This window comes from Typopeltis vanoorti, chromosome 21 (assembly GCF_054136105.1).
Source record: "Typopeltis vanoorti isolate ZY-2024b chromosome 21, IOZ_Tvanoo_1.0, whole genome shotgun sequence".
NCBI lineage: Eukaryota > Metazoa > Arthropoda > Arachnida > Uropygi > Thelyphonidae > Typopeltis > Typopeltis vanoorti.
In genome coordinates this window covers 100,306,669-100,331,778 of record NC_143569.1, presented here as the reverse complement: position 1 = coordinate 100,331,778, position 25,110 = coordinate 100,306,669, and the positions used below count along the sequence as shown (strand labels likewise).

The following is a 25,110-nucleotide window of genomic DNA, read 5'->3' as shown; positions in this document are numbered from 1 at the left end:
GCCTCCCATAATGCATAAAGCATTTTATCTTACTTAATAAACAAAAAGATAAAAAGGTAATTTCTTATCTAGTGAAGATAAGAAATGTGTTTCACTATTATTATCCAGGCATATTCCTGGTGTTTGAACTCATTATGGGAGGCCCACACTAACTACTATTCACATAATGTCTATCATCCCTCTCCTTAAAACTTATTCAAGGACAATGTATTCACAGCTACCTCAAATAACCCATTCCACTTGTACTGCTTGCCAAACAAAAAATCTAGTCCTCACATCATTGATAACTACATACTCTTAATCAATAAGGGTGTATCATGTATTGAATTTTTTTTTTCTGCTGAGGCAGGTAACCAATATATTTCTACCATTTCTTTTCCATCTATCATCAAAATTTTGTAACCCACCAACCTCCAATCTATCCTCACAGAGAGCATTCCACAGACCTGGCACGGACTTGACAGGTATGATATCTCAGTCATACCTGTTTCCCACTGGTGAGAATGACTGTGTGGTCTTGACTTGGAGGATATACAGGCATGAATCAGTAAGAAAGAAATGTATTCATAATTATAAGCAGCAAAAATCATGAATAGTGAACTAGCAAGATCTCTATGATTTGGTTGGTAAATATAGCAAAAGTGAAGTATATCAGAAATTAACCAATCGAGCCAAGAAAAATTCCATTTCTTTCGATATGTGGCAAGTAGAAAAAAGAATGATTATGGGAGGACAACATTAGTTGATAACAATGATAGAGTAGTAAATGATGCAGTGAATATAGTGGCAGTATTCAATGAGTAGTTTATGAGTATTTCATCCCTATGAATGTAACATCATGAGAAGCTGGAGTGTAGAGGATATGGTGGAGCAGGTACTAAGAGTAAGCGAGCAGGAGGCATATGAGGAATTAAGTAAACTTGATGTTAATAAGGTAGTAGGATTGACAACATATCAGAGTGTGTCTTAAAGGCATACTAAAAGAAATAATGACATCCTTAGCACACCTGCTTTAGGGATCACATTGCTAAAATTGTAAGAACATTACAACAGATTATGATAAGGATAAGGAGGACTGTGACATGCAGAAGCAAAGAAGTTATGATTCCCTACTAAAGCCTAGAGGTTAAAGTCCAGAGAAAGTTGCATTTCTTCTGTCATCATATTCCACATTATATACACATGACATGTATTTAGTGTGGAATATGAGGACAGATTAAAGAAATGCAACTTACAGAGCCTTGTGAATAGAAAAAGAAGAGATATGATAAGCTGTTGAAGGGTTGTTACTAGATTTATGTGGATGAGATTTTTCACAGAGTAAAGGGAGACAAGGGTTAAGCAAGTAAAGAGTAGGAGTGAAATGGATGGACATTGAAATCAATGAAGTTGTGTTGGAAAAGAAACAAGATGGTGGTGGTGATGGGATCCATAAAGAATATTAAAGTGAGGGCTAGGAAGGTGATGAACATGATAAAGAAAGAAAAGGTGCAGTATGAGAGGAGACTATCAGATCAGGACAAGGTTAATTCAAGGAAAGTTTTCTGCTATATGGCAAGCAAGATAAAGAATAACTATGGCAGGTTGACACTGGTGGATAGTCATGGCAGCAGAGTGACCATTGCAAAGAATATAACATATTGAACGAGCACTTGATCAATGTATATAATACTCATGTAAATTATGTCGAGCAATATATATAGAAGGAAAGGAAGTATGAAGAGAACTGGAAATGAAAGAATCAGAGGTGTATTAGGTGTCGATTGGGTTGCATGTTAATAAGGCTGTAGGAATGGACATATCACCATGTATTCTAAAGGAATGAGCACAACAGTTAACTATGCCCTTGACCTTGTTGTTTAATAAAAGTCTTGTAGTGGGTAGGGTTCCTAAGGAGCGGAAATAAGGCAAAACAGTACCACTCCATAAGCATGGTTCTAAGTCAGAAGTTTCCAATTATAAAGCAGTCTGTATAATTGCAGTTGTAGTCAAGGTGTACAAGAAATTCGTTAGGAATGGAATACTGGATCAGAGTAAAGGGAGACAAGGGTTAAGCAAGTAAAGAGTAGGTGTGTAATGGATGGACATTGAGATCAAGGAAATTGTGTTGGAAAAGAAACAAGATGGTGGTGATCGGATCCATGAAGAATATTAAAGTGAGGGCTAGGAACATGATGAACATGATAAAGAATCAGGTTGCTGGATCAGGTTGATGGTCAGCCTGGATGTGTAAAGGACAGGTCTGTTTTAGCAATTTACTTGCATTTTATGATAAGGTAACAAGTGTGTTAGATAAGGGAGAATCATATACAGTGGTATTCATGGACTTTGCAAAGGTGTTGGATAGATTACCACATGATAACAGGAGAAACAGGAGAAAGAGGGGTGATATGATTGAGACTTACAAACTTCTGAAAGGATCATACAAGATTTCAATTGATGGAATTTTTCAGTTTATGGAGGGTGGGGAAAGAATGAGAGGGTATCCTTGGAAGCTGAGAATGAAGGCCACCAAGAAGGGTGTGAGGGCGAGATTTATCTCTCAGAGGGTGGTGCATGATTGGAATGGATTGCCATTGGATGTTGTGAGTGCAAGCAGTGTGAATGAATTCAACAATAAGTATGATAGCTGGTGTGTGCAGTATGTGGCCTCCCTCGATGAGTCTCTGATTACCTGGAGGTCTCTCTCTTAATAATAATAAGTTGGTGTACAAGCTGCAGAGAATGGGAATAGATAGTATATTGGTTAGATGGATAGGAGATTCTCTCTCGGAACAATACTAGCAAGTTGTGTATGATGGAGCTGAGTCTCAAAAAAGGAAAGTAACCAGTGATGTGACCCAGGGTTCTGTTCTTGGCCTCTTGCTGTTTATCTTGTTTGTAAATGATATATCATGTTGACTGACTGAGGATCTTAAGTTGCTTGATGATGATGCAAAATTGGGGACAATTATTAAGTAGCACTGTTGATATTAATTCCATTCAAAAAGATTTGAAAAGATTTTTGACGTGGACAAAGGAGTCGCAGTTGTAATATTAATAAGTGCAAGGTATTGTATTTTTGAGTGCAGAGATATATATGACAGTGCTGTACTGCAGGAAGTGGTTGAGATTCGAGATTTGGAAGTAACAGTTGTCAGTAGACTGAAGTTTAGAAGGCATATTGCAAGTGTTGCAAATACTGCACATTGTAGTGTTGCCATGATAAGAAGTACTTAACATTGGTCAGACCACACTGGGACTATTGTGCTCAGATATGGTCACCTGGTTTTCAGTGTGACGTGGAGAGGGTCTAGAGGCAAGTGATTAAGATAATATCAAGAGTTTGGAATGCTAGCTATGGAGAGAGACTGAAGAAATGTAGATTGCTGATTTTTTACATGGAGAATTGTCTGTGAATGGAACACATTATTAGAACATGTTGTTAATGCTAGGAGTGTGAAGGATTTTAAGATTTGATATGATAAATATGTTGTCAGTTAACTGAACCTCCCACGATGAGTCTGCTGACTCCATAGAGGGTTTACTAATAATAATAATGTCTAGTGGATAGGAGGAAAAGGGGGTGACATGATAGAGATGTACAAATTGGTAAGGGGTTCTTATAGGTTCAATGTTGAAGTGGTTTTACAGAAAATGGTGGGAGATCAGGAGAGAACCAGAGGTCATCCCTCAAAGCTGTATAAGGAGAGTGTGAACAGGAGAGTGAGAAGCAGATTTTTTACATGCAGAGTTGTGAATGATTGGAATGCCTTGCCTGAGAGGGTGTCTGCAGGGATGATGTTTAAGGTGTGGTATGATGAGCTGTGTGTATGACAAAAGGACCTCCTAGATGAGTATTTGACTCCATTGAGTCTTAGAATACTACTAATAATAATAATACAGTGAAACTAAATGGATTTCACCATGTATTTTAAGGGAATGTGCTAATAAACAGCTGTACTACTGACCTGGCTGTTTAATGGATGATAAAATAGGGCAAGTTCCTGGGGAGTGGAAGGAGGGTGTAACATTGTGTTAATGCATAAGGTGTTGGTAGAATAGAAATATCAAACTATACACTGAATTGTATTTCTCCTGTGGTTGTTAATATTTTGAAAAACGGTAAGAACTTGTATACAGAATTTGGCAGATGATGGTGATATTATTTATGAAAGGCAACATGGATTTGTTAAGAAGTGCTCTTGCTATAGCATTCTTTTTAGGAAAAGGCATATATGGTCACTTTTTTGCAAAGGCATTTTATAAGGTACCACAAGGTAAGTTGACATTTAAGTTGCAACTGAGTTAGTGGATTAGGGTGAAAATTGGCTTTCTGATAGATATAGAGAGTAGTATGTGGAAAGGGAGAAGTATCATGGAGAAGGAAACATGAAGAAGAGGTTGAGGTTTCACAGGGCTCAGTACCAGGAACGTTACTGTTCAATCTTTATGACAATGATATTGTTCACTGAACTGTAGGGAGATATTCGGTTATTTGTGAAGGTAGAAAGGTTATAATAACAGGCTAATGTTGTGCTCTGCAGGAGGGCTTGAATATGCTGGAAATATGAACAAATGAATGGGACTATCAGCTTTACAAAGCTAAATGAAAGCTTTTGAAATTTGGGATTCACAGATGGAAAGCTGCGTATTCTCTTAATGGCACTATAGTTGAAGAAATGGAGGAAACAAGGGATCTTGTGGTTATGGTTGATGGAAGTTAGTAATGAAGTTAGCAATGATTACATCATTACCAACTTCCTATCTACAATTTTCCTTCAAATCAGTCTGTTACCTGTCAAGACTCCAACATTATCAGATCTTATATTTCTATCTTCTAAGGCACTTTTTACTGTATCAATCCACCTATATCTTGGTCTTCCTATGGGTATTTTTCCTGCCAACCTGGCATAGAACACTTGTTTTGCTAATCTTTCCTCACCCATTCTGTTTAAGTGACCATACCACCTAAAATTAGCTCTGCTAATGCATTTCTCGATGCTTACAGTGGCAAGTTCTTTCCTAATATCCTCATTTTTAATATGATATTGCAATTGATGCCATCTGTTCATGTCTCCAATCTTTCTCAGGACTCTCATATGTACAGTCTCTAGTCTTTGGTCAAGTGTTTTACTTCTCACCCAGCTCTCAGATCCATAAGTTAAAATTGGCTTGAACACTGTCTTGTATACAGCCACTTTAGTGATTTGGCTAATTTCTCTCTTATTCCATATAAATTTATTCAGTTGACTGCCTACCATACCAGCTTTGTTGATTCCATTGTCTATTTCCATATTTAATTTACCATCTTCACTAAACATCGTGTGTAAGTAGCTAAAATGTTTTACTTGCTCTATAGGTTCTCCATTCACAATGCAGTTGATATTTTCAATGTTTTTCCTATTTTCATTGTCTTTGTCTATTTAATTCTGACCTTCATACCATATCTACTACAACAGCTATTCAATTTAGTCATGGAAAGCAATGGAAGTTAAATTTCATTGCAGTTAAGAAAGGGGTAAAAGCTAGGTTTTTCTCCCAGAGAGCAGTGAGTGAGTGGAATAATTTGCCCTTAAGGGTAGTGAGTGCATCTAGTGCGAATGAATTCAAGAGTAGGTATGATAGCTGCGTTGGGTAATTTACAGCCTCCCTTAATAAAAATAATAATAATCTAGCAGACTTGTAGCAGATTTATTTAGAAGTATAACATCGTCAGCATAAAGCAAAGAGCTGAGATTAACATCTCTGATTTTGATATCAGGTTTAATACCACTTTCCTTCATAATGTGATCCATATAGATAATGAATAACAGTGGAGATAACGTACATCCTTGTCTGACAACAGATTTAACATTAAACCACCTTTCTGTACTTCTTTCAATTCTAACTGCTGACTTGCAACTCAAACAGACTAAGTATTGCTTAATATAATGCCCCATTGACACCATATAACTGTAGCATTTTTAATAGCTTCTTTTTTGGCACCTTGTTGCATGCCTTTCCCAGATCTACAAAACTTCAAGACAGATTTTTGTTATATTCCCATGATTTCTCAACTATCTGTCGTAAAGTGAAAATCTGATCCTGACAGCCTCTATTTGACCTGAATTCAGCTTGTTCTTCACCAAGCTTCCACAATCGTTTTCAACCGTTCTCAAGTATACTGGCATAAATCTTACCATGCACACTCAGTAGAGAAATACCTCTGTAATTCTCACAATCAGTTTTATTTCCCTTTTTATAAATTTGTGCTATGAGAGCTCTACTCCAATCATCTGGAATTTATCCCTCTGTCTAGGCTTTCTGAACTATGCAGTGCAGCCACTGTAAGACTTTTATACCTCCATACTTGAGCATTTCTGGTCAAATATCATCTACTCCTGATGCCTTTCCACATTTCAAGCCTTTAATGGCTTTTTCTACTTCAAGTATGGATATGTATTCCTGACAGTATGTCTGTTGAGTATTTTTTACCACTGTGCTATCACTGCTTGTTTCATTTAGCAAATTTTCAAAGTAATTACTCCATACTTCAAAGATATCTTTTTTCTCCTGTTTTAATGTCACCTTTATCATCTCTAATTCCTTTTACAACACTCTTTCCTCCATTTCTGAGCTTCTTCTACAACCTCTAGAATATCTTGCCACCTTCTTAATATTTATTTTCTATGTTCTTACCAAAGTCATCCCATGACTTTTCTTTCACTAGTTTTACAGAGTATTTTGCTTTCTTACATTTGTCTCTGTATTCTCTGAGAGCACAAACTGACTTATTTGCCAGGAACTTTTGCTTTCTTCTTTTCTTTCCTCTTTAACTTCCTGTGCCCACCATGGAGTTCTAATTTTTCTATCCTTAAAGACAACCTCACCACATGCATCTCGGGCTGAATCAATCACGGTTGCCACTGAATCTCCAAGGTTTGGTTCCTGTTCTCAAACTCTTTCATTTTTTCTTCAATTATATTTGTGTATTTTAGTCTAGAGTTCACATTTGAGAGTTTCTCAATTTTTATTCACTTTAAAATTTTCTTACATGTTATTCTTTTCAATATGAAATTCAATTTTATCCTGCTGAAGACTAAATGGTGATTACTTCCAATTTCAAATCCTCTGTACACTCTGGTGTCCTGCACTAGGGGGGAAAACATCACTATCAACAATAACATAGTCAATAAGTATTTCATCCTAGAGGAGTCAGTTTTAATGCTAGAGGGATAGGGCTGGTTCGAGGTTTAGAGGTACAGGAGGAGAATGTGTTTCAGATACTGAGTACTTTGGATGTCAATAAAGCTTTGGGACTGGATGATATTTCACCATGAGTTTTGAGAGAGTGTGCTAGGGAACTGACAGTGCCTTTAACCTGGCTTTTCAATGAAAGTCTAGCTGCGGGAAAGGTGCCCAGAGAATGGAAGGAAGGTAAGATAGTGCCATTGCATAAGGGTGGTAAGAGACTGGAAGTGTCTAATTATAGGTCAGTCTGTGTGTCATCAGTAGTTGTTAACATCTTGGAGAAAGTAGTGAGGGACTGTATAGAGCATTGGGCAGATGAGGGTAATGTTATCTGTGAGAGTCAACATGGATTTGTTAAGGGGCACTCTTGTTTTAGCAATATGCTAGCCTTTTATAATAAAGTTACAAGAACATTAGATGAGGGAAAGGCATATACTGCAATTTTCTTAGACTTAGCGAAGACATTTGACAGGGTGCCACATGATAAGCTGATATTTAAGTTGGAGCACATGGGTCTGGATGTCAGATTGGTCAACTGGATTCAGGATTGGCTGTCTGATAGGTATCAGAGAGTTGTGTATGGTGGAGCAGTTTCAAGGAGGTAGATGGTTACAAGTGGGGTCCCACAGGGCTCAGTACTAGGACCTATATTGTTTAACCTTTATATCAATGACATTGCCAGTGGATTGCAAGGGGATATTCAGTTGTTTGCAGATGATGCAAAGCTGGGAAGGATTATTAATAATAGTGCAGATGTGGTAACCCTGCAAGAGGATTTGAATAAGCTAGATAGATGGGCAAATGAATGGGGGCCTCAGTTTAATGCAGCAAAATGTAAGGTCTTGAGGTTTGGGAAACATCGATGGAATGCTGCATACTCTATGGGAGGAGTTATACTGGAGGAAGTAGGGGAGACAAGAGATCTGGGGTTGATGATTGATAGAAACCTGAAATTCAGGGGACATATTGCCAAAGTGGTGAACGTAACACAGAGGATTGCTGCAATTATGAGAAGGACACAGACTTGCAGAGATAAAAGGGTTATAATTCCATTGTATAAGTCTCTGATCAGACCACAATTAGACTATTGTTCTCAGATTTGGTCCCCAGTATTTGAAGGGGATAAATTAACTGTGGAAAGAATACAAAGATGGATGACAAAGATGGTTTCAGGACTGTACAATTTTGGTTATGAGGATTGGCTGAGTGAATGTGGGCTGCAGAGTTTGGTAGATAGAAGAAGGAGAGGTGATATGATTGAGAATTTTAAACTGTCGAGAGGTGGTTACAGGATTGACATTGGGGAGTTCTTTCGCTTGGTTGAACAGCGGGAAGGAGTGATGACAAGAGGCCATCCCTGGAAGTTACGAAAGGAAACTGTGAGCAAGAGGGTGAGAAGCGGTTTCTTTGCATGGAGGGTGGTTGAACCGTGGAATGCATTGCCTGATGGAGTGGTGAGAGCGAGAATGGTCAATGAGTTTAAGGAGTGGTATGATAGACTTTGTGTTTCTTAGGGGGGAACCTCCCCTTGATGAGTCTTGATAGACTTTATGTTCTTAGGAAGGACCTCCCACGATGAGTCTTTTGACTCCATGGAGGCCTGAATAATAATAATAATATAATAATAATAAGACTTTTCTTATTTCTTGCTTCTTCTCTCCATGTGAATTTGTGCACATTTTTATGTTGGAACATTGTGTTAGTAATAATCAGTCCATGTAATGAGCAGAAATCCAACAGGTATTTGCCTTTATGATTAGCTCTGCTCTTTTCTCCAAATTTTCCCAAAATATTTTTGTATGTCTGACAATCATTTCCCACTCTGCTATTTAGATCCCCAACAAGGACCAACTTTTCCTTTTTCATTGTGTTAGTTGCTTTCTCTAAAGCCTTAAAAAATTCCTCCACTTCTACTTTAGTAGAGCCTTCTGTGGGACCATAGCCACAAATAAGTCTCACTGTCCAGTTTCCCATTCTCATATTTGCCCACATCCTGTACATGAGACTTCCTTCCATTCAAGAAGATTAGCCTCGTATTTAGTGTTGAATACTATGGCTACTCCTTTTCCTTGATTGTTATTGCCTGAATATGACATTTTGTATTTATTGCTCAGAAAGATCTCACCAGTGTTTGCCTTTTAGGTTTCAGTCACACTGGTACTTATCCAATCCTATTATGTCAATCTGGTACTTATCCAATTCCTCAGCTAGCTCCATTTCTTTGTCATTAAGGCTTCTTATGTTGATAGTACTGATCTTGAACTCTGGTGATATTGAGGTGGGGTGGATTTTAGGATTTGTTCCAGTAGCTGACTTTTCACTGTTTGCCCTGGTTCCCTTGCAAAAACAACGGGGGCCTTGTTTAACTGTGTGATGCCCCAGCCGGCATGAAATTCTGTCATGTTGTACCATCATTTGATATTTGAGTTTAAGCCAATAAGAATACAATTTGGTCGGCTAATCCCAAATTGCTCGCCCATCCTCGTTCATTCAGTATTGTTATATCTTCATCGGCTGTGCCATTGTTATATGTTCATTCTCTTTCGCTATTGTTATTTATTTTTACTAACTTACTTCCTTAATAATGCCCTACTCAACTCTACCTAGGAATGATTCCTTTTCGGACTCTAGCAAATTTATTTTTTATTGCTGCACCAGCCAGAGTACTATAATATGAGCTTATTCAAAATTCAGGGAAATATTCCTAGGTTAACTGGCATTCATTCTAATATGCACTAAATAGATACTGGTTCTAATTGCAGTTGTGACCAATAAATCTATTACTCAAACACTCTCATTAAATTCCCTCCCGCTATGGTTCTAAATTTTTGCAAGTGGTAATTTGAATTCTTGAATCATGCACGAATCAGGCATATACAATAAAACATGTTTATTGGAACAAATTCACTTTACAACTATAATTGAATTGGGATATTAAGCTTTACAAAATCTCTTACTAAGTTAGTTACTCAATACTAATTTAAGAAAACACTCATAGATCAACCTGGCAATTACTCACACTCTATGCAACATTAAAACAAGCTAACTATATTATTCTAAATCAAACTCTTAATTATTGCAACATTAAAATACATTTCTCAACCCGTTACTATTCTAATATAAATCATCTACAAAATATCAAATTCACATATAATCTCAGTCGCATGCAGCTAAAATTTCACTCCTGAAATTCCTTTGTTTAGCAGAATTACTCTATCTCAAAATTCAAATCCTTATTATAGTCCACTATGAAATGTCCATTTAATATGATCTAACATTAAATTCTGTCTCATTTAAACATACAACAGAAGTCTTTACGTTATCCAATCTTTTTTCTTCAAAAGGTTTGTTAATGGCCGCGAGTATTTTGGGTCCTCCTTCTGTCAGTAGCTTCCGCAATGGGCTTACGACTACGCCGTCCGTTTTACATTCTTCCCGGACTCGAAATTCTCACTGCCTTGATACAGCGCATTCTCTGCTCCCACTCAAGTGGGACATCTCTCTAGCTCATCCCTACTCTGTTCGCTATTCAGGAATCCTCGAAGTAAAGTCAGGAACAACCAGAAAAAGCCCCTCATTATCGCGTGCATTCTGCTTATATTTCGTCCCTTCTTTCTCATACGACCCTTCGTTTTCATGCCCTTAAGGTGATCCTCAAGTCCTAGCTGCCATTTAGGTGCTGTATTCTTGGGAATCCCGCTTACGTCATCTTCCTCGTATGTTGTAGCTGGCGGCATTACGGCCGATAAGTGCGTATGTAACTCGACCTTTGCACTCGTACTCTTAACTTCTTTGGCAACTTATTAAGTTTAAGACAGCTTAATGGGACAAGATTATACTACAATTTCCTTATTAAAATTTCACTAATCCTATAATCCTTCAGTTTAACTTTCAACTACAAGATTTTTTTAGTACGATTTACTTGTTATTATACAAATTCCTTTGCAACATAAATTCATAACTGTGTGCTGTCAACCAGGTATTATCTCATCATCATCATCATCAAATTTCTGCATGTACTCTCAAGGGGTGTACAGGATATGATAGTACTACAAGAAAAAAATTACATCATTACTAACTTCCTATCTACAATTTTCCTCCAAATCAGTCTGTTACTTGTCAAGACTCCAACATTATCAGATCTTATATTTCTATCGGTATTTCCAGGTATTATCTGAGTTAGCCAAATTCTTATGTTAGATTCTGAATGAATAATTTCTAAAAATCGTCCATTCAGGATCTAACAGTATCCAGGTAGATATCTAACAGGGTGCACCATGAGAAGGTAAGGATTGGACATTAAGTCAGAAGCCCTGATCGTTAGTTCTCTGCATTCCTTTAAAGGCTATGTGGAGGTCTCCTTTCAGTTATATAGCTTTGACCCTTAAGCACCCCAGTTTCTATGAATATATATATATATATATATATACTCATAGAAACTGAATCCTGGCTGTAACCATGTTGTTTTGTTAATTAAATTAAAATGCTTATTTGAAAAGGGATAATAATACAATAAGTGTCACAAATAATGAACAAGGTAATATAACATTTTAATTTTTGATTAATATTTGGCTCTTTTTATTACAAGAGGTGACATAATTAGGAAATGTCAACAAACTTAACAGATTTGCAAAGATTTCAAAATGGAGTGGATGGTGATATTTTCACTGGATAAATAATTACCAGTATCAAAATTTAGTTCAACTACATAGTTGTACTGACATTTTAAGCTAAAAATTCGTTTTTTGTTGTTTAATACTTCATGGATCCTCTTGCCTTTAATCCATTGGCATTGGAGGGGCATTGGCAAAATCAATTTCTTCATGGATGCAACTTTTCTTTTGAGGTTATACAGTGGTCAGCATTCATAATGAAGAATTTATGGAACACAATACATGTGTTAGAATAAAGGCTTTTGATAGACTGCCACACGACAAGCTCTTAAATAAATTGAAACAGATGAGATTGGATAATAGACTAGTTAGTTTAATCAGTGACTGGCTGTTTAATAGGAATCAGAAAGTTGTATATTGGGGTATGGTATCCCAAAAGAGAAAGGTCACTAATGGTGTGCTGCAGGGGTCAGTTTTGGGGGCCATTGTTGTTCAATTTGTACGCTAATAATATTTGGATGGATTTGACTAGTGATATGCAGCTGTTTGCAGATGATGCAAAATTGGGGAGAGCAATGCACAGTCAGGCTGATGTTAATGCCTTACAAGAGGACTTGAATAGATTGCATGAATGGGCAGGTAAGTGGAACTACCAGTTGAATGTTGCAAAGTGTAAGGTTTTGAGATTCGGTAAGCAACGATGTGATATAAAGTATATATGTGGTGGGGAAACTTAAATGGAAGTAGAGGAGATGAAAGATCTAGGAGTGATGGTGAACAAGGACCTGAAATTCAGGGGCCACATTGCACAGATAATGGCAATGTGGCCCCTGAAGTTGTGAAAACATTGCATCAGATAATGGCAATGATGCACAGTACCCTGAATGCAGAAATAGAGGTTATGATGCCATTGTATAAGGCCTTGATCAGTCCTCATATGGATTACTGTGCACAGATTTGGTCATCAGGTTTTCATAGTGACAAGGATATGTTGAAAAGGGTCCAGAGAAGATTCACAAAGGTGGTTAGTGGTCTTTGGAATATGGAGTATGACGACAGATTCAGAAAATGTAAGTTGCAGAGACTCGTGAATAGGAGGAAGGGATAGGGGATATGATTGAGATATATAATCTAGTCAGGGATTGTTATTGCATCGACATGGAGGAGATTTTTCATAGAATGGGAGTGGGTGGTAGAACAAGAGGTCATCGTGGAAACTGTAGGAGTGTGTAAGCAGAAGAGTAAGGAGTAGGTTCTTTGCATGGCGAGTTTTTGGTGAATGGAATGCATTGCCTGAGTGTGTTGTGGGTGTAGACACATTGAATCAGTTTAAGGCACAGTTAGATGAGCACTGTGTGCAATAGTGTGTACCTCCCATTATGAGTCTCTGACTCCATAGAGGTCAAATGTTATTAATAATAATAATAATAATGTTAAGTAAAGTAATTATTCTAATATGTGTGTGTTGTGTCTCCATAACTTCTTTACTATGAATGATGGATGCAACTGTCAATTCATGGTTTCATACCCTTACAATGGCTTCTTGGAGCTTTGAAGTTTTTTGCCTTCTTCTTGTGTATTTCACTCTCCATTTGGTACCACAAATTCTGAATAGAGTTGAGATCTGCACTTTTACTGACCACATGATAGTTGCTGAATTGAGTGTTCATTGAGCCACTTATTAACCTGCAAGAAAAACAAACTTTTTTAAGTACTAAACTCAATTCGTATGGTACATTTGAGGGTTGTAATACCATTACATACACATTTTGTCCCTTGTAATAGGGCACTTACACTTTTTGCCCTGTTGCGAGGGACAGAGTCATCCTGAAAGATGTAATTCATTGTTACGGTAAAGTGGTCTCTGATAGTAGGCAGCAATCCTTCTTCTAAAATTCAGTGAACCATTTGTGAAATGCAAACAACCAACACGATATGACATGCATCTCCTGATAATCTGACTGGCTGAGAATTTGACTGTTGATCCAGACTGTGGAGTTGAATTTTTCTCCTGATCGTCTTCGAACTGTCTGTCTGCCATCAAAACTCTGCAGGTTAAACATTTTCTCATCAGAAAAAATTTTCCATTTCAGTTCTCCAGACAATGCACAGTAATTTTTGAGGCCAAGCTGCTTTAGAATTTGATCTTGGCATGGTGTAGACAGTGGGTTTCTTCCTGTCCCCTTCTTCCTTTCAGCAGATTATTATGATTATTATTATGATTATTATTATTATGTGACACCTCCAAGGAGTCCAAAGACTCATCGAGGGAGGACAACTACTCTACATCTCTCCAGGAAAATAGCCATTTAACTACTAAAAACTATTTATGTAAGGTGATGCAGTTTCTATGAACGTGAGTATATGTGTGTGTGTGTGTGTGTGTATATACGAGGGACATCCAGAAAGTAAGTTCCGTTTTTTAAATATTTTTACTGCAGCGCTGCAATCACAATGGTGTGCATGCACGCTAAGTTTATTGATTCATTAGCAAGGTGTATGCCATTTTCAAACATTCTTGCAGTGCGTATGTTTCTTGGTGTGTGTTTATAATGTCTAAGAAAATCGAATCGCCCACCGATTTTCTTAGTGACTTCTTGGGTCAAGGCTCCACAATCAATGTGAGCATGTACTGCCAAACCCTTAAGAAACTGTGTCATGCGATCCAGAATAAATTATGTGAAATGCTTACCAGGGGCATTGCTTTGATTCATGACAACACCGCCCACACAAGGCCAGCGTAACACAACAACTTTTTGCCACCTTCGGCTGAGAACAATTCCATCATCCTCCATATAGTCCTGACCTCGTGCCAAGTGACTTTCACCTGTTCAAACATCTGAAATCTTTCCTTGGTGGCTGGCAGTTTCAAGGCGATGACGAGGTCAAAGAAGCAGTCAATACGTGGTTTGCATCACAAGTGGCATCCTTCTACGACAAAGGTATACAACTCTTGGTGCCCCGTTATGATAAAGTGCCTGAACAATGGCAGAAATGACATAGAAAAGTAGTCAAAGATGTGTACTTTAATTTACAAACAAGTTTTTTTTTGTAAATATATTTTCTGCTTCTCTGACAGCCCATTGGAACTTACTTTCTGGACGTCTTCCGTATATATATATATATATATATATATATATATATATATCGGAGTTCATATTTACTCGGTAAATAATGTTATGAATATTAATATAGTTTAAATGACTATAACACCGAGAATAAAAAAGAATAAGGTTTAATCATGAGACACTACTAGTTTCGTTGAAAAAATCAACTTCTTCAGTTGTCAAATACATAGAATAATATTAAAAATAACAGAAACATTATAAAATAACAACAACATATCTAATATAAAAAACTGTACTTGTTGTTATTTTATAATGTTTCTGTTATTTTTTATATAATTCTTTGTATTTGACACCTGAAAAAGTTAATTTTTTCAACAAAACTGGTAGTGTCTCACGATTAAACCTTATTCTTTTTTATTCTCGGTGTTATAGTCATTTAAGCTATATTAATATTCATATATATATATTAGGGTTACCAAGTAATTTTATAAGCTTGGTTATTTAACTCCTAAACCCAAGTAAGCAAACAGTTTGCTGTTTTTTGCTTACTTGAGTTAAATAACCAAGCTTATAAAATTACTTGGTAACCCTAATATACAATATCCCCAAGTTAAAAAATTAATTATATACATATATATATATATGAGGGGTTTCCGAAAAGTAAGGTAACGTGTTTTTTTTTAAATATTGGTGGACAGATAGACCAGTTAATAATGTTCAAAAAAGACTGTCATTGCAGTGTGGCTACTGTCACCTCACAGCTAATTCCAGTTGCAAGATGGTGGCCACCATGCAAATATGGTTCAAAAAAGGTGTTTGTGAAGTTCTTCATTTTTTGCAAGCAAAAAGGGCTTTACCAAGTGAAATTCACCATGAATTTCACTTGGTAAAGTGAAATTACACCATGGTTGTAATGTATGGTGAAAAGGTGATGTGAAAGAAGCAGGTGTGTTTTTTGGTGCAATTTAAAGCAGACCGAGGTGACATTGAAGATCGACATTGGGCAGGCAGGCCTTCATCGACTAAGACAGAAGACAACATTTTAAACATTAAGGACATTGTTTTTGAAGAAGGCAAGTGAAACTATATGAAATGGCACAAGTATTGAACTTGGGTAAATTCACTGTTCACAAAATTGTTCACAATGTTCTTGGCTTTCAAAAGGTGTGCTCCTGCTGAGTGCCCTAACAATTCTTAGAGGAGCACAAGGCAACATGCATTGGGATGTGTCTGGAGAATCTGTTGTGATACAGTGACAAAGGTGAGAATTTTCTCACTTGCCTAGTCACAGGAGATGAAATGTGGGTTCATCACTTTATCCCATGGAGCAAACAAGTCTCCATAATCTAGAAACATCCACACTCTACTGGGATTGCCAAGGCATTCTGTTGGTGGACTTCTTGCTGAAGGTAGAACAATCAATGCAAAAAACCATGAACACTGACAAGCAGAATGATTTTTGTGCATGACAATGCTACTCATTGCCCCACCTCGAGAAACACCTTTCTGGAAGGCATTTCACCATGGATGAGGAAGTTCAGTCTGCGCGGTTAGCCTAGTGGCTATGCACTTCGCAACCATATGCCTGGGGAAGGAGTGTCCTAGGTTTGATTCCCATCAATGACGTGAGGAGCTTAAGGATCTTCCTCAGCCATAGCCAAGTTAGCTGGTCTTATGCGTGGACAGTAGAGTTTCCCCCCAGATTATCTGGAGTTTTTCATCCCGCAAACAGGCAAACCGGCCCCCGGAACACACACAGTCATGAATATCGGCCTTAGGGGATGCAGCAGAGGAGTGGCGAACCGGCTGCATTAATACACCAGTAACCCCTCATTAGGAGAGAACTCAACCCATCCTAGATGGAAGAGAAGGATAGGATAGGAGGAAGTTCAACAGGCAATGTGATGTTGGTGATTGGGTGTGGGCACAGACTTCTTCAGTAGTGGTATTGATAGACTGATCTATTGTTGGGATAAGTGCATCAATAAATTTTGAGAATTTGTAGAGAAGTAATGCATGTTCACTTATTTCTTGGTGCAGTGCTGGCCATTTCTCAGAATCATCATCAGACAATAAATAGCACAACTGTCAGTGTATGTTTTCTCCAACTAGTCTGATTATTTTAAAGGAGAGATTCTTCTCTCTCCAAATGTTATGGCAAGCTAACTTACCTTCATTTGAAAAGTCCTTGTAAATGTTCCTTGATTTTAAATGGGATTTGAACACAACTCTTTCTAATCAAAGGACATCACTACAAACTACAAATGCAAGGAAAACATTCATATTTATTTATCTCATTGTATACTAAAACAGTTTTTTGTTGATTGGATGGGTTATTATGCTTTCAAATTTCCATGATAATAACTCACAGTATACCTGTGTATATTAGGTGGAAAAGTTGTCAGTGTATGTTGCAGCACACTAAGACAGATAGATGATGTTAAGCTTCCATGGCAACAACTGATTGCTTGCATACATCATGTAGCAGAGGATATGCTGTATATCATCAATAAATGATTTTATGAAGTAAGGAATATTTTTATGTGCTAAGTGAGGATAGAAACTTGAATATATCTTATATTCGAGATATTTGTGGGAAATATATCTTACATGATATATTTCCAACATCTAGTGGTGAGCTATGGAAATTTTAACAAAGGGCTTGCCCATTGTCGAGCAAAAAAAAAGAAAAAAAAAAGCTGTATTTCACACAAAAACTTTTATTAATACAGCTTGTGTACAAATTCCAATCAAAAAGTATGAGAGGACAATCAACCTCTAGAGGCTATAATTTTTAAACAAATATTTCATGATCTACACATGAAATATTTGCACACAATCAACTGTGTTAATTTATCTTACACAAGAAAAACATTTTTTAACAATCAAAATATAATAAGAATGAAATCTTTTACAAAACATTTGATTGGCTACTGGTTTTACCATACGATTGGCTACGAGAAGGGTAAAGATAGCGCATGTGCTTATTTTATTTTGGTGCATTCGTTATAGAAGACTTGAAACAATAATTCCAAATAATTTATACACTGCCGAATAGATTAATTTTTGTTAGTATGAGTTTGTCACTTAATATGTTTAAAAAATATATTTTGTTTTTGAAAAAATAAAAAAGTAAACAAGAAGAACAAGGGACTCGCAAATTTGAGAAAAATTTAACAAATGGCTTGTGCGAGCCCCTTATAGCTCACCACTGCCCACATCACCTGAGAGCAGTTACTTGAAAGAACATGAAAGAGAGGCCAAAAATGAAACTAAATAACAGCTCCTACCTCAGTACCTTGTGATAAATCATCCTCATCCCAGTCATCATCATCATCGTCGTCCCAACACTGTCTTCCATGATATTCTGCATATGGTAAATTATGTACAGTCTTCATGTTATCTGCAGTAAAACTTGATATTAGAGGTGGAATCTGAATGCTTGGTATTTCTGGAGGTAATGCCTTTAATTTAGGGGGAAAAATAGATATATTAAAAAGATTACATTTCTCAATATTCAATTTTCTGTCTACTATAGATTTTATTTACTTTACAGTTGTACTACAAAATATATATCCAATATATACAAAATATCCCATGCAAAATTTTATTTTTTTAAATATTTTTCAATTTTTTTTTCAACTTGATAAAAATCATGTAAGGACCATAGGAATAATTTGTTGTAGTGGAAAAATTCAATATTAATAGCTACAATGCCATTCAGAGGGCCAATCATGGAAATTTTGCAATTTTACACCTGAAGTCTAGAGTATTATCAAGAAAATCTAAAGAAAAACTATATTTTAGTTATCTAAGACCAATATTAACCTATGGTTGTGAAACATGATGAACAAATAACAACAAAAGAAGATAATAGAAAATTTATCACATTTGAAAGAAAAGTACTGAGAAAAACCTTTGGACCATCATACAATCAAGATACTGGAAACTATGAATGAGGATATAACGATGAACTATGAAACCTATTTCAAAGATCCAACATCCTTGTCTTTTATAAGGAGCAAGAGAACTGAGTGGTTTGGTGATGTTTAGAGAGCTGATGAAAAGATAATCAAACAAGTACTTACAAATAAAATTGATAAGAAAAGACCCATACAAAGATCCCCAAACATGATGGATGGTTGTGGTAACAACAGGAGACTAATTAAGATGGCTGGATGAACATTTACACCAGATGTAGCTTATGACAGAGGCCAATGAAGAAACCTAGTAATGGCAGCATTAGGTCTAAATGGGCCATTAAGCTGAAAAAAGGACAGTTGGCTATCCTCTATAAAAAACAGTCCATATGCAGTAGCTAGCATTGTACCAATGGGACTTGGGTTAAGATTTCTGTCAGGATTATTATTATCAGCCCTCCATGGAGTAAAAGATTCATCGTGGGAGGCTCCTTTGTCTCACACACAGCTTAATTACATTTAAGTCATACCATGCCTTAAATATACTCACATTCGAACAATCTCTTTTAATAAAGGAAAAGACACACACACACACATGTAAAGAAAAAAAAAATACATTGATGCAAAGTTTCTACAGTATGAATATCTTGAAGACCCCAGTAGATTCATCCAAAATTTAAAGATCTAGCAGTTAAACTTCACCAACCATATCATCTCCCTTCTGTGTTGCCTCATTAAATATAAAAGCATTCTGCATCCAATTAAACAAGCTGCATGGAAACTAATGCTATACCATAATATTAGGTTATCAGTTTTGTCGTTTCTCCAAGAGACATAGTTCTACAGATATAAAGATACAGACAGATAAGCAGCTGTCTTACTGGAGCCTTGGAAAGTCTAACAGGACTGAAGTACAGGTTCTTATTCTTACTCCCCTCTTTAGATTTTTCCTGTAATATCCAAAGGGAGACTTAAAAGGGCTTAAAAAACCTTAAAAAAGGGCTTAAAAGACCTTAAAAAAAAAGACTGGAAATACCATAGAAGTGTAATAAGGTTCATAAATATATATGCTCCATCCAACAGAACAGTTAGATTATGAAATTTCTAGGAATTGCACATAGACTTGTATGGTGTCCACTACATCATACAGCCAGAGACTGAAATTGTACTAAAAATCCTATATTAGATGAAATGGGGACTTATCACAGAAGTAGAAAAGCAGAATGTGCACAATTAAAATAATACCTTGACAATGCTCAAGCAGACATGCAGAGGATTTACAACAACCCTAATCTTCAGGTTTACATTTACAATAATCAAGGAATTGGTTCTAGGCGTGAATGAATTTATATATCCTCTTTTATCCCCATTCAAACCTTTTTCAGTATCATTGACATACAAGTTATACAGAAATAGACTAAAGCAGACCCTTGAAGTACACTACTAGTTTACTTCAAGGGCCTGTTTTTATTCCTCTTCCAGGATACTACCCCATACACAACTTGTTGATATTTAGCCATTCTAGCCAGATAGCCAATCTCCAATCCAATGCTAATTTATTATCCAATTCCATCTGTTCCAATTTAACTTATCATGTAGCAATCTATCAAAAGCATTTGCAAAATCAAAGTTTACCACTGTGTATGCATCTCCCTTGTCCAATGCACCTCATCATGCAGATTACTAAAACATGATCATCTTTTAGCAAACCCATACTGTCCATCAGAGATGATTCCACTGTTATCAATTCTGAATTTTGGTCCTCACTAATCTTGCCAACAGTTTAACCACAACACCTGACCACAGACTGGACTATAATTGAAGCTTGAGCCTTGTCCCCACCCTTTTGAAGGGGTACAATCTTCCGTTTCTTCCACTCCTTTGGAAGGAAGGCAGGATTATAATAATAATAATAACGAATGCACCTCCAAGGAGTCTAAAGAATCATTAAGAAATGACCCATTTAGATGCTCATACTGACATACTTAATGTCCAATCCTTACCTTCATGATAGCCTCATTTGTTCAGCATTCACTAAATGCTGAACAAATGAGGATAGGCTAGCATGGAACTTACCTGATCAAACTGTATTCTATAGTGGTTTAAGCCAGAAACAAACATGATAGTGCAGGATAATGAAATTTCATGCCAGCTGGGAAGTTGCATGATTAAACAAGGGCCCCCACTGTTTTCATCAAGGAACTAGGATAAACAGTGAAAAGTCAGCTACTGGAAATTCAACATTAGCAGAAATGAAGACAGATACCATCAACACAAAGGAAGTCAAACTGGCAGAAGAGCCGAACAAGAGAAGCACCATTACTATAACTGATATTATTGAGATAAAGATTAAAACAAGTAAGATCCTGCTAAATAATATAGCATGTTATATTCAGGCACCAGTGATCAGAGATAGAAAGGAGTAACGATGATAGCATTCAATGCCAAACAAGAAAACATTAGGTACTGAATGTGATCACTAAACTATCATTAAGTGGACAAATTTCAAAATGGGGAATTGGACAATGAAACTTATTTTTATCTATTGTTCCACTAAGGAAGAAGTAGGAGAATTTTTTGAATCTGTGGGAGGTGAAAAGACTGAGGTTTCAAATTATATGCAAATCTATAAACGAGTGGACAGACTTATGTGTTCGTCATACATGTTGTTTATTTCCTAACGGTATATATTAGAACACAGAAAAATAAGTAAATAATTAATTTATTAACTTATTGCTGATATTTCGCTGGTGATATAACCAGCATCTTCAGAGCACAAAACACAGTTTGTCACAATACGCGAGACTATAACAACATGGTGTAATCAACGGACTAGTTAAACAAAATTGTAGCAGCAACACAAAGACTAGTCCTGATTTTGGTGCCCTCTATCTGAAAAAAAAAAAAAAAAAATTGTAGCTATCACATAAGACTAGAGTCCTAAACAGAGAAAAAACCGGTACTTGTTTTTTCTTAAGATGACTGTCTCCCAGATTTTAGGCAAATTTATACAGCCATATTGGTTGAGATTTGGAGTGTGTTTCAGGGCTTCTGTTGCCTCTAAGAACAATCTCTCCGACTTGTAAGAGCTTCTGTGCAGTACTTTTGTGTTCTTCCAGTTGATCCTGTGTGCAGGGGTATCCAGAGCATGGTCTGCTAGGCCTGACTTGCCATAGTGATAATGCCGGATGTATCTTTTGTGTTCGCTGATGCGGATGTTCACAATTCTTCCTGTTTGACCGTAGTAGGCTTGATTACATGAGCAGGGTACTTCGTAGACTCCTGGATGTGATAGAGGGGGAATGCTGTCCTTGGGTGAGCAGATAAGGGTTGCTAATTTGCCACATGGTCTGAATGTGGTGCGTAGTTCATGTTTATTAAGAATTCTTGCAATCTTTTTGGATGTGCCTTTAATGTCACCAATATATCACCAGCGAAATATCAGCAATAAGTTAATAAATTAATTATTTACTTATTTTTCTGTGTTCTAATATATACCATTAAGAAATAAACAACAAAAATATATGCAAATCTGTGTATCTGAAATTGTGGTTAAGATTTTTGAGAGGTGTTGGTGAGAGCTGGGATGAAGATTTGGGTTGATAATAGCAGTGTTTTCTGTAATGGACAGCATGAATTTGTCAAACTGATGATGCAAAGTTGGGGAAAACAATGAGGAGTGAAGCAAATGTGGTAGCCCTACAGGAGGATCTGAATAAACTGTAAGAGTGAGCAAGTTAGTGGAGCAACCAGTTCACTGTAGCAAAGTAAAAGAGTTTGAAATTTGGTAGAGAGAGAGAGAGAGAGAGAGAGAATGGGGGACAGGGATATGAAGTTCAGGGATCACACTGCTCAAATTGTGAAATCATCACAATTTGAAATCATTTGGTAATGATGAGATCTTCCTCATCATTACCAGAGATACTGAAAGGTCAGTAGTTAGAGACATCAATTTATGCATCACCCTTGTACACTATCATACATTCTTTCCATTCCTGTGGTATCTTTTCTGAGCTGAGACTCAAGCATGTCAAAGGCCTATCCAATTAAACTGAACATTTCTTTAGCATATGTGTTGATATTCTATCTGTCTCTATTGCTGAATTCCTCTCCATATTATGCAACAACTCTTCAACTTCGTTCTTATGCACCACTATCTCTACATACAACAGGTTGATAGATCTTGTGAAATGAGCACTCATTATTTCTGATTCTACTAGGGTACCATCTGCTTTCACTTAAGTTCTTCTCCCACAATCATTCTTTCTTTTAGTTGGACATAACAATGAAATTCTTTTGGGTTGCCTTTAGCCAGCCATAAATTCTGGCCTGCACTTCATATATTTCATAACTTTTGTCAGTGGTGCACTCAGGGAGGGGGCCAAGGGGCCCTGCCCCCTGAAAAAAAAAGAAAAAGGAAAAAAAAACACTGGAAAATTTTCAAAAAAATCTTTTCCTAATTAAAATTCATTTTTTTAAAAATTTATGTTGTGTCTTATATTTCTATGCTACTTATGAATTAGCGGCCACATAAAGTGGGAATACCCTATAGCTTATGGAATCCCGGCCACTGTGAACGCAAGGTTAAAGAAGTAGTGCTCTTGCGGACGGAGCGAGTTTGCCCGAGTCAGGCCAGAGGTGATCACGGGTATCATGTATTGGTAATCACTGCAGATGTTCAGTCATAGGTCGTATGCAACATAGTGTGCATTCTCAAATCGTCTACTCAACTTGGCCCCCGCAAGATTAAATCATGAGTGCGCTACTGACTCCTGTCATCTTATTCTTGCAATATTCCTCTCACATCATCTTCTTTTTATGGATCTCTTGATTAATAAGGTTGCACATCCATTTCACTCCCACTCTATTTGTCCATCAAACTATTGGGATACATTTAGACACTGTGTCATTTAAGCACTTTTTCAAAGATTTCAATGTATTACTAATATCTTTCCCATTCAGTAACTGATACCATGGGACCAAAGAGAGTATTCTCCTTTTGATGTTCAGCATATAATCTATCCTAATTGGAACATCAATATAATTCGCTGCCTCCCAGGAAGGTACAGCATGATCACTCTCACCAATTGATAGTAAAATAAATATTCTTAACTGAGAATCCGTCTGATGCTTACGATCAAATCTAACATTCTTTGACCTTAAGTTCCTGCTGACATGTTACTTGAGAAAGTTGTCTTGCAACAATTTAATAAATTCTTTTTCATTCTTATGAGGGTAACGTTATCTGTGAGAGTCAACATGGATTTGTGAAGGGGTACTCTTGTTTTAGTAATATGCTAGTCTTTTATAATAAAGTAACAAGAGCAGTAGATGAGGGAAAGGCATATACTGCCATTTTCTTGGATTTAGCGAAGGCATTTGACAGGGTGCCACATGATAAGCTGATATTTAAGTTGCAGCACATGGGATTGGATGTCAGGTTGGTCAAGTGGATTCAGGATTGGCTGTCCGATAGGTATCAGAGAGTTGTGTATGGTGGGACATTTTCAAGGAGGCAGAGGGTTACAAGTGGGGTCCCACAGGGCTCGGTACTGAGACCAGTGGCGCCCGTTAAGTTTAAAGTGGGGTGCTGCCTAAACAAAATAATTTAAAAAAATTTTTTTTTTCCTAATCAGTAACCAGTTTATTAATAAATAAATCTACAAATTTATGTATTAATAAATTAGTTATTAATTAGGAAAAAATAATTTTTTAAAAATTATTTTGTATAGGCAACACCCCCACTTTAAACTTCACGGGCCACCACTGACTAAATTTGTAGATTTATTTATTAATAAACTGGTTACTGATTAGGAAAAAAAGAATTTTTTAAAAATTATTTTGTATAGGCAGCACCCCCACTTTAAACTTCATGGGCCGCCACTGACTGGGACCTATATTGTTTAACCTTTATATCAATGACATCGTCAGTGGATTGCAGGGTGATATTCAGTTGTTTGCAGATGATGTGAAGCTGAGAAGGGTTATAAATAATAGTGCAGATGTGGTAATCCTGCAGGAGGATTTGAATAACTAGACAGATGGACAAATTAATAGGGTCACTTTAATGCAGCAAAATGTAAGATCTTGAGGTTTGGGACACATCAATGGAACGCTGCATACTCTATTAGAGGAGCTATACTGGAGGAAGTAGGGGAGACAAGAGATCTGGGATTGATGATTGATAGAAACCTGAAATTCAGGGAACATATTGCAAAGGTGGTGAAGGTAACACAGAGGATTGCTGCAATAATTAGAAGGATGCTGACCTGCAGAGATAAAAGAGCTATCATTCTG

At 36.8% G+C, this 25,110-nt stretch overlaps 1 protein-coding gene across 4 annotated transcripts in view; it reads right to left on the bottom strand.

The window, feature by feature from the left end:
• The window catches only part of LOC150095144 (sorting nexin lst-4-like), a 189,471-nt gene that overhangs the window by 113,794 nt on the left and 50,567 nt on the right, over window positions 1-25,110 (bottom strand). For all 4 annotated transcript variants that reach the window (XM_090411144.1, XM_090411141.1, XM_090411143.1 and 1 more), the window contains exon 5: window positions 18,184-18,357. In XM_090411144.1, the coding sequence (XP_090267270.1) occupies window positions 18,184-18,357 (174 nt within the window). The remainder of the gene's footprint in view (window positions 1-18,183; window positions 18,358-25,110) is intronic.